This window comes from Cotesia typhae, unplaced genomic scaffold (genome assembly GCF_013202065.1).
Source record: "Cotesia typhae breed Kobodo isofemale line unplaced genomic scaffold, CoteBio_Ctyphae contig_4, whole genome shotgun sequence".
In the NCBI taxonomy this organism is placed as follows: domain Eukaryota; kingdom Metazoa; phylum Arthropoda; class Insecta; order Hymenoptera; family Braconidae; genus Cotesia; species Cotesia typhae.
The window spans coordinates 3346561-3357879 of NW_027423748.1; the positions used below are offsets into that span (position 1 = coordinate 3346561).

Sequence of the window (11319 nt, forward strand, 5' to 3'; positions counted from 1 at the left end):
ATGTCTTCGAAATCCATGATCCTGAGAAGGAAAAGGATCCCTTGTGAAAATTTTTCAGACTTTTTTCTGAAAAACTCTAAAAAAGACTTATCTTAACTTCCAAAAGACTTCTAAAGACTTCTTCAGAGTTTATGAGAGAAAAGTCCGAAAAATTTTCACCGGGGATAGGATTAAGAAACGGGCAAAGGGTATCGGAGGATCAACCTTGAAGACTATCACGTTTGATGACTTCAAAAGATGCCTTTTTGAAAATGTGCTGTTAAAGAAAGAACAGTACATGATCAAAAGCAAAAAACATCAAGTGCACACAATAAAACAGGAGAAACTTGCTCTCAGTTGGACTAATAACAAACGTCAACTCATTGAGGCAAGCACTGATACTGTGCCTTGGGGTTATAAAGGCTCCTTAGATTTTAAGAAACGAAAACTTGTAGATGATGAAAATAATAATAAGAGACAAAAAGTTTTGTAATAGTAAAAATAATGTAAATATATTTTTAAGGATTTATGTATTAAGGTTTTGTAAGTAAAAACAATGTAAATATAATTTGTGTTTTACATATCAGATTTATTGATCCAACTATTATGTTTAGTATCAAAACCTAACCATTTAACATAATATTTATTTCCACGTTTTCTAATTACTTTTTCAACAAGATATACATCTGGATATTTCACTTTGCTGAGTTCTTTATTGTAAAATCCTCCTTCAATTGGTTGATCCTGATAGTCCACGAGCTTGTACGTTGTTGGATTCGTATTCTGCACCGACTTGATCGTGAAGATTTCTGTTGTCCAGTTTGGTGTGTATCCTTTGTCAAAAACATGCTTGTACTTGCTGATTCGGACTTTGTCTCCAACTTTGAACTTCTGCTTCGATTTGGTTTTCAGTGGTTGATATATATTTTTCAACAGTTGTTTCTCCTGAGTAGCGGTAACATCGACAGGTTTCATTTTGATGGTACTGTGTTTGGTGTTGTTGTAAGTATTCACCAAGTCATCAAGTATATCGGTCCACTTGTAGCTGCCATGAGCTGTAAACTCTCGCCACATTTTAGTCTTGAGTGTTCTATTGAAACGTTCACATATGGATGCTTTGAGATTGCTGAATGTTGAGTAAAGATTTATCTTGTGCTGCTTCATCAGATCTTTGAATTCTTTGTTGTAAAACTCTTTACCCTGATCAATATGGAGATTCTTAGGTACACGACCTTGCTGGAGTACAGACTTCATAGCTCTAGTAACATCCACACCACTTTTAGACTTAATTGGAACTGCCCAGGCATACTTTGAAAATATATCTATGATTGTAAGCAGATACTTGTATCCGTTATTGACTGTTGCATATGGAATCATTTCAACCAAGTCAGCTTGCCAAGTCTCATCGAGACCTCGGATGTCAACATGACGACGTTTATAGTTCCTGCGAGCTGGTTTGTGAAGCTCTTCAGCTATCACTGTGTTTTTATCGTTCATTGAGTTTCTCAGTGAGATATTTGATATTATTTTGGTGATAGGAAAGTACTGCTTTAACTTCCTCAATAGTCGTCTGCAAATTTCCCACAGCAGCTTTCAGTATTACTATTTCAGAGTGTAAATGTGAAATAATCTCTTTCTGTTCACTGTCTATACTTTTATTCAGTTCAGACATCTGTCTCAGTACAAACTGCACTGTCGCTGCATCATGTTTATTTGATGGATTACCGAGATTGCATAATCTTTTATTCTCAATATTATAGTTTCCATCAGAAGTTAAATTGAAACCTCTTTCAGCTGGACCTCGTTGAGCTGACTTGTCACTGTCCAATGGACGTCCAAATATATCGATGCTCATAGTTGTGAACACTTTGACAGTCAACGTTTGAATGATATAATTTTCTAAAAGCTTTTTAATATATAACCCCAACCTCTCTAAGTTCTTCAATAATTGACATGATTTCATTTGTGTGACTTGGATTTCCAGCAGCTTGAGACGCCATCAACAGTCGCAAACGATCAACTAGTTCATTTGGATCATCCCAGTAAACAGAGTCCATTGGTAATCTCTGTTTTTTTGCAATCATATATTTTGGTAACCCTTTACCGAACTTGGTGATAAAATCAGCAATGTATTTATTGAACTTGATTGTTGTATCTTCATAAATGGTACGATTTGGATCATAACTTTTCCTATGAGCGTTGGTATGTTGAATTATGTCCAAGTACTTTTTCTTATCATCTGGGGTGATGAGTGCATCCTCTGGTGATTTTCTAAATAATAATTCCAACAACCCAGGAGTTATTGGATAATTTTTTTCTTTGATAGTTATTGTATCATTTGCAAATGAAATAGGTGAATCACCCATATGCATTTCACCACGTTTTCTGCGTACACCATATCTCATATCATTATCTTTATGTTTTTTACTTAAACGTTGTAGATAATTAGTGAGAAGAGGATTTCTACGAGCTGGAGTACTTGTTGATGGTGGTGGCTGAGTAATAGCAAGTGCTGTATTATCAAATGAACTTTCATCATCTGTTATTAAACTGTTGTATACTTCTGGATCATCATATAAAGATTTTTCAACCTCTTGTTTTTCAACCTGTGGTTTTTCTTCTTTTTTAATATTTTCCCCTTTCAACTTTGAAGATTCAACTATACTCTGGAGTGGTGTCACAATAGGCTTGAACATTTCCTCCATAGCTTTCTCAGCTGTATCTTTACCCAACTTCAACATCTTGTGTTTCCGTCGGATGGCATCACTGGCTTGAGATATCTGATGCAGAATATCTTTCTGCTTTGATATTTCTTCAGGCTTCATGTTGACAGGTTAACGTCTACAGCATGTATGACTATCACACTCTAAAGTACCTCAATTTATACTAATGAAGCAGTCGAATCCTTTACGATACCTACCACTGTTCAATTCACTGTCTTTATCTATTACCACAAACCCATATTTATTCCAACATGCCGAGCATAAATCTCTGAATGAGTTGTATGACATGTCTGTATTGACATGATAATTATAAATATGCTTCAGATTCATTTCATCTTGACGGAATAGCACGAGAAAGTTTGCGTTATCTCTAATCAGATGCTTAGGTATTCGTGTATAAGTTTGACAGAGATAGAAGCTGTCTACATCCTTGTGTCGACCCATGCAGAAGAAAGCCTTGCTGTGATCCTGTTTTTCACAAGCCACATCATCAAATATCATCAGGGAGTTAGGTTTAGCATCTTCAGGCTTGATTACAGCTTCATGTTCACTGAATGTGAAGAATCCAATACCATCAATCTGTTTAAGCAGCGTCTCCAGGAACTGATACTTTGGTTGGTTAAGAGACTTTGAGTAAAGATATATATTTTCAAACCTCAAACCGTTTGGATGTACAATAAGAGACAGTAGAGCGTTGGTCTTTCCACAGTTTGATGGTCCGCAAAACACTGCACGGATACTGTTGGGAAGTAAAGCACCGTGTCGTTTGAGTTTCACACTGGTTCCTTGAACAATTTGATCAAAATTGATAACTGGCAACTGAGCTCTTGGTTTGTTGTCCATGACTGCTGATTGTATTCTGAGCTCAAGAGGTATATATACCGGCTTATATAGATAAGCGAGTCAGTCTTCGATGTGACATGTCTGAGAGCAGACGTGGTAAAGGTTTGGTTCAACAACATAATCAATAAGCTCCCACTTGAACTCCATATCCCTGGGTACCAGTACTGCGGTCCAGGTACAAAGTTAGCTAAGAGGTTAGCTCGAGGTGATCCAGGTATAAATCCTCTGGACGCTGCGTGTAAGGAACACGATATAGCTTACTCGAAAAATCGTGAAAATTTAGAAGCCCGTCACGAGGCTGATAAAATCCTTGCTGAGAAAGCGTGGCAACGATTTCAAGCAAGAGACGCTGCTATTGGTGAAAAAGCTGCTGCTTGGAGTGTGAATAAAATCATGAAGTTGAAAAGACGTTTCGGTATGGGTCTTAAAAAAGAAAAACCTATTATCAAGCGTAAGACAATTAAAAGAAAAACAATGAAGCGTAAGATAGTCAAAAGAAAGACTTCCAAGAAGAAGGATGTTGCTCTGAGACAGATTGTTGATGAAGCTAAAAAGTCCATGCAGCCTGGTGGAGATCCAGTTAAAACAGCTCTTGGAGGTGCCCGCAAAGCTGTCAAGAAAGTTGGTGGGAAGAAAAACGTTCGATTGCCTCGTATTCTACCAGTTCCATCAAAGATTGGTGGAGTACTTCCATTCTTGATTCCCCTGTTTGCAGGGTTATTAGCGGTTGGTGCTCTAACAGGTGGAGCTGCAGGTGTTGCAAAAGCTGTGAACGATGCCAGCGCAGCCAAAAATCAATTAGCTGAAAAGAAACGTCACAACTTGAAGATGGAGGAAATAGCTGTAGGTAGAGGATTATACCTCAAACCTAACCGCAGTGGTATGGGACTTTATCTGAAACCGTACCCAGAAGGAGCTGGCTGCAAGAAGTCAAAAAACCAGTAGAGCTACGACATCGAGCACTGACTAACATCGACTTATTAAAATATGTCAAGCTGCTTAAAATTCCAAATTTTCGTGGAGTTTTCATGAGAAATGATTTACCAAAATCTGGACCAAAGACAAACGAATCAGCAATAATAAATTTAGATGATAAACTTGGGCCTGGAACTCACTGGGTTGCATACAAGAAGAATCATAATCAAGTAATTTACTTTGACAGTTTTGGTAATCTACAACCCCCACAAGACTTGATGAAATATCTCGACGTAGGTAGCGTAAAGTACAATCATAAAAGATATCAAGACTTTGATACAATTATATGTGGACATTTGTGCTTAAAATTTCTGGCTGGACAACTATAAATTGAAGTGAGTCGAGACAACAAGCGTCAGTCATGGCAGAGTCATTCACCTTGACACTATCCGGAAACTCCTCCACACTGGAGGCAAATTATTTTCCACCAATTGAGCTATCACCAACAAAAAATTATGTTCTTGGGCTTGTTAAGCTCCTAATATTTAATTCAATACCAAATATTGATGTTGGTGCTAATAAATTTTATGTGTCATCAAAAAGATCCAAAAGAAGTACAATCAAGAGATTTCAAGAAATAACTATACCAACAGAGAGTTATGAAATCAAAGATATTGAAACTTATATAAACAAGACATTACCTGAACTAAGTTTCACTTTAAAAGCAAACAACAATGAGTTGAGAAGTGAAATAAAATATGATCAATATATAAATTTTGAACCTGAAGATTCCATTGGATCATTACTTGGATTTACCAACCGCGTGCTTGAACCTAACACAGCACATAAATCTGATTTACCAGTCAAAATATTGAAAATCAATGCTCTGAGAGTCGAGTGCAATATAACTACTGGATCGTACATCAATGGTGAGAAGAATCACACAATCCATGAATTTTTCCCGAGGGTTCCAGCAGGATATAAGATAGTGGAAGTGCCAACAAACATCATTTACCGACCAGTCGCCGTACGAGCAATACACAACTTGAGGCTCCGCATTGTTGATCAGGACGGGGGAATAGCAAATTTCCGTAGCGAGACTATCACTATAAGACTGCATATAAAAAGCCTGTGATGGGTATCGTATATGAGACAAAGACTGGTAACGGGTATAAAAGGATTGCAGGATGCCCAAAGATCATCAGTCATCATCGAGCTCTGAAAGTGTTGACACGTCAAAACGCAGAGTTCCTAAAAAGTCTAGGACTAAAATTACGTGGAAAATTCACAAGATAAAAATAAATTTTTGTTGTCTAGCTTGTGTGATACCATGGCGGAAATCTTAGATATAAAAAAATCAATTATTTTCGATGAATCTATTGCACACTGTGAAGCTCATTCACACTTGCCATATGCATCATCAACATTCAACAACAGTGATGAAATCAGGATTGCTGTTCAACATCAAGATCTGTGCTTGCTCCCAAGCAAGAGCACATTACATTTTTATGGAAGAATGAGGAAAGCTGATGGTACTGCTGTAAGTGCTACTACGAAGATAGTCAACATGGCTGTTTGTCATATGTTTGAAGAGATACGTTATGAGCTCAATGGCGTAGAAATCGATAGATGTAAGAATGTTGGTATCACCAGTGTTATGAAAGGATACGCTTCTCTGAGTCCGGGACAACAAAATATTCTGGAAAATGCTGGTTGGATTGTTAATGAAGATGACAACAAGCTGACTGATAATAGCGGTTACTTTGATGTCTCAGTACCGCTGAGTTTCATTCTTGGATTTGCTGAAGATTATCAACGAATTATCGTGAATGCCAAGCATGAATTGATACTGATCAGATCAAATACTGATCAAAATGCTTATGTTGTTACCGTTGAGAATGAAAATGTTTCAATTACGATTCAAAAAATTGAGTGGATTGTACCGTATATAACAATGTCTGACAAGCAAAAAATCGAGGTGTTGAATTACATAACCTCCGATCCAGCTATCCCAACCAGTTTCCGGACTTGGGAATTGTATGAATATCCACTGCTACCAGCTACCAACAAGCATATTTGGGTAATCAAAACAACAAATCAGCTTGAGAAACCTCGTTTTGTTATCCTTGGATTCCAAACAGCAAGAAAGAATCAATCGAATCAAAACGCAAGCGAGTTTGATCACTGCAGCATAAGAGACATTAAGCTGTTCTTGAACTCTCAGAGTTATCCATATGGAAATTTGAACCTCAACATTGTGCATAATCAGTATGCCTTGATGTATGATATGTACACAAATTTTCAAAGTGCTTACTATGGAAAAGAAGCTGAACCGCTATTGGCTAAAAAAATTTTTCTGAATAAAGCACCTCTGTATATAATTGACTGTTCCAAGCAGAACGAGTCAATCAAGTCTGGACCTGTGGATATACGCCTGGAATTTGAATCATCAGCACAGTTTCCAAATCAAACTGCTGCTTACTGCTTGATAATTCACGATCGAATAATTGAGTACAATCCCATCAGCAGCACTGTGAGAAAACTTACTTAATGGTGCAGTTTGATCCCAAACCCACCATACATTACATGTATGTATGGGACTTTGCATCCAGACAAGCGAAGAAAGGATCATGGGAACAAGCAGCAAGAGACAGAGAACGATTTCACCGACGAATACAACAAATAAATAAAATTATTGATCCTGTACTAAACAATAAACTTAATGTAATTAAAAATAGTAAATAAACATGATGTAATTAAAAATAGTAAATAAAGAAAAACTTTTTTATAATTTTGGGTTTTTAATTATAAACCTTACTATAATAAATACGAAATATATTAGTAACATTACATAGATTTAAACTTTTTCATTAATTGCACAGTTGGTATAGATGGTGTGTAAATGAATTTAAATTTATTGTATAATGTACCGATGTAATATAAATAAATCTTTTCACCATTATTGGTAATATTCTTCATCTTTGCAAGTAGATGCGGCTTATTCAAAACTTCTGGTTGCATGCAGCAGGGAGAAACGTTGAACAAGTGTTGTCCAAGCATATATCAACGTTGAATCCAAATTGTGTTCTAACTATTCTGATGTTTGTGATCTCATAATTATGCCCAGTTTCCAATTCATGCATTCGCCTAAATGGTAGACGGCACCCATACATCCTGGTGATGATAGCAGATTCCAGCAGCAGATTCCAGGACCAGATAGTAGATTCCAACAGCAGATTTCAGTAGCAGGTAGCAGCTTCCAGGGTAGCAGAGTCACTACAGTATTTTACTATGGTACTTCACAATATTTCACTGTAAACTCGTACTTCACACTGTAAACTTGTACTTCACTGTTGTGAAGTACGCTCTCAGCGAGCTGCTTTTATAGCCAGAGGATACTGCGCAGTTACCCCTCACTCTTCTACCTCAAAAACGGTTTGATGACATCATCTACTGCGCAGTTAGAAGTAAAACAAAGAAAACTGCGCAGTTACGCGACCTTGAACAGGTTCAAACCTGTCCGATGACGTCATCTTCTACGCAGCAGAAATAGAACAAAAAGAACTACATAACCTTGAACAGACTCAAACCTGTCTGATGATGTCATCTACTACGCAGTTCAAAACTCTACCGTATAGTTTGAATAACCAATCAAATTATTATTAATTAATCAAGAAAAATAATTAACCAATAAGATTATCGAGTGGTGGGGGTAAAATCCAGAGATTGGGTTATAAAAAGGTTGAATTGATTGTAAGAGTCATCATTCAGTCACTCTTCGTTGTCAAGAGCAGTAAAAATGGAGATCATTCTAGTCATTCAAGGATTCAGAGGAGCTGATAATCGCTTCATTGTTAAGGAGTTGGCCTCAATAACAATTCAACATGATATTGATAATATTGAAGAGTTATCATGCACACTATTTCAATCGCCATATCACTGGAAGGTGTTACCAGTCAACTATCAACGTCTGAATACCTGGCTGATCCGAAATTATCATGGAATCGGTTGAAATGCTGGAACAACTTCATATTACAAGCTCAAAGAAGTTCTCAATTATTTAACTTGTAATAAAAAAATTATTTATGTCAAAGGTATCGAGAAAAAGTTATGGATTCAAAATTTAATTGATTGTAATAATAAAATTGTAATCGATCTCGATAATTTCAAATGTCCCTCTCTAAAAAGTATGAAAATTTGTAACAATCATTTTTGTAATTATCATGATCGTTTATCTGATTTATGTGCCTTGGAAAATGTAAAAAATTTAAAAGATTGGTTTGTAAGCACTCAATAAATCTAAAATAAATGAATTATAATTGTTATTATTATTTCATCCTAACACATTTAATTAAGAATAGAATTAATTATTGTTAGTTATTAAATTCAAATAATTTTCCAACACTACTACTGATATTAATACTTATCAACACCTGTAGATGGCGTAATGGTTTTTGATTTTTTAATTATGATAATCAATAATCAGTTTTTGTTTTTCTAAAATTTTATAATTAATATTTGTTTAAATTAAAAGTCATGCATTATTTTATATAACCATTTAAAAATAAAAACTGAGTATTGATTTTCAAAATATATCGCTAGAAGATTTTTGGATTTGACGATAGAGAGCACATCAACCCCATATTAGTTTATCAAATAATAATAATAATAATTTTTGAAATAAAGATAAATAATAATTATTTTCTAATATTTTGTTATTAATATTATTAACTTTGTTTAAATTAAACGTTGTATGCTATTTTATAAAGTAATTTGAAAATAAAAAGTGTGTATTGATTTTCAAAATATATCGCTAGAAGATTTTTGGATTTGACGATAGAGAGCTCATCAAACCCACATTAGTTTATCAAATAATACATAACTTTTAATTTAAATAAATATTAATAATATTAATAACAAAATATTATAAACTAATAATAATTATTTATCTTTTATTTAAATTAAAAGTCATGTATTATTCTATATATGTGTATATAACTAGAAAATTTTTTTAATATTTTTGAATTGACAGCTTTCACGCTCTAAGAATAAACTGATAGTAGATGGCTCTAGTACAAGAAGCGTGAAATTCAAACTATCATTATGATAAGTAACTTAAAAAATTATGATTAAGTCTAACTTATTGAATTTGAATTATAAATATTAATCTTAAATTAAAAATGTGAGGAATTATAAATAAAAACAATGAATTATTTATATTGAAATCCAATATTTTATTGATTAAATAATTCCACTGGTCATTTTTACATCAAGACTAGAATTAATAAATTCAAATTTATTATATTTTCCACCATGATCACGCAAAAACACATAGTTTGAATCTATTAATTCATTCAAACTCTTCATGAAGTTATCATCTTTTAGATGTTGAATATAGTTCTTGATGGTAGATAAATGTTAAATTCATCGTTTATATTAGCAACAATCCTAGTTCCATACTGAGTTGTAATAGCTTTGATACCGTTAATCTTATATTCTCGATTAAACTCCAACTCGTTCATTTTCTTAACAGAAAGAATCCCAGTAAGACAATTAACCTCATTTATCTTGGTAAGATCCATGATTGATTGCTGTAAAAATTTTTTAATTAATTGTATTGGTTATATATTATATATTATTAATTGTAATGGTTAATTAAATGATTCTTCATTTAATTCATATTTTGATTAGACAGTAAATGAATACTTACAATTAGTAATACTGATAGGTAGAAGATGTATATCACCAAGAACTCGTACTTCAACTTGTAATCACCACGAGCTCGCACTTTACTGGAGACGTGTACTTCGTTTTTGTGAAGTACGCTCTCGGCAAGCCGCTTATATAGACAGAAAATACTGTGCAGTTACCCCCACTCCTCTACCTAAAAACCGGTTTGATGACGTCACCTACTGCGCAGTAAGAAAATTCTAGAACAGAATGAGTCATCTACTACGCTGTTAGAAATAGAACAAAGAAAACTGCGCAGTTACGCAACCTTGAACAGGCTCAGACCTGTATGATGACGTCATCTACTACGCAGTTAGAAAATTCTAGAACAGAATGAGTCATCTACTACGCAGTTAGGAATAAAGCAAAGAGAACTACGCAGTTACCGTGACCTTGAACAGGTTCAGACCTGTTTAGAAGTGAACAGAAACCTCGACAGATGGCGGATCTTCTCGCATGTACTCCTCATACGTACAGTTTGAATATATTAATCTTTTCAGAATATAAACAATGAAATGCACCTGTGATCTAAGCAACTATTATTGATACTGAAATCAGAATCAAAATTTGAAATGGCGGAAATCAGACTCAAAATGGCGGATATTATACTTAAAATGACGGCTCGATATAAAAATGGTGGAAATCAGATTCAAAATGGCGGATTCATAACATAAAATGGCTGAAGTCAGATTCAAAATGGCAGATTTCAGATAGCAGACTCAAAATGGCGGATAGCAGCCACCAGATGGCGGATTCAAAATGGTAGGAAAATAGCGGATAAATTTTAAAAATGGCGGATAGATTTAAATTACAGAATTCAGCACCAGCACCACCTATGAAAACAACCGATAAAAACCTCATCCATAACCTCAAAATGTCATACATATCTACCACCGGCAACATCCATTGTCGGTAAAACAGGTCACCCATATCTACAGATGACATTCACCACAGTATACGAACCCACACTCGGTAATGCAGGTCCCCTAGCATGGATGCGAACCCATGAAGCTGTTTTACCGATTGAGTATTAGCCCCCCCTGTTTACCTACTTATCAGAATTAAAGAAAATTGAAAATAAAACTACCCTGATAGCCACCTTACCTATAACTTATTGTCAATCTACGTC

The 11319-nt window shown here is 34.9% G+C and overlaps 1 protein-coding gene across 1 annotated transcript; it reads right to left on the minus strand.

The window, feature by feature from the left end:
* Nucleotides 1-199: 199 nt before the first annotated feature.
* LOC141527612 (uncharacterized) lies at nt 200-2036 on the minus strand. The gene is made up of 4 exons (XM_074243179.1): nt 1952-2036; nt 1633-1878; nt 646-1457; nt 200-256 (listed from the first exon to the last, which is right to left on the minus strand). The coding sequence occupies exons 1-4, from the start codon at nt 2034-2036 to the stop codon at nt 200-202; spliced, it is 1200 nt and encodes a 399-aa protein (XP_074099280.1).
* Nucleotides 2037-11319: the final 9283 nt, after the last annotated feature.

Bases quoted from the DNA above. Each gene is read 5' to 3' on its own strand.
- LOC141527612 (XM_074243179.1), bottom strand. From the start codon at position 2,036: ATGGACTCTGTTTACTGGGATGATCCAAATGAACTAGTTGATCGTTTG. The intron at 1,458-1,632 runs GTATAGACAGTG...ATAAAAACACAG, and splicing joins GATGTCTGAACTGAATAAAA to TGATAGCTGAAGAGCTTCAC. The intron at 257-645 runs GTAATTAGAAAA...TTTCTTTAACAG, and splicing joins ATGTATATCTTGTTGAAAAA to CACATTTTCAAAAAGGCATC.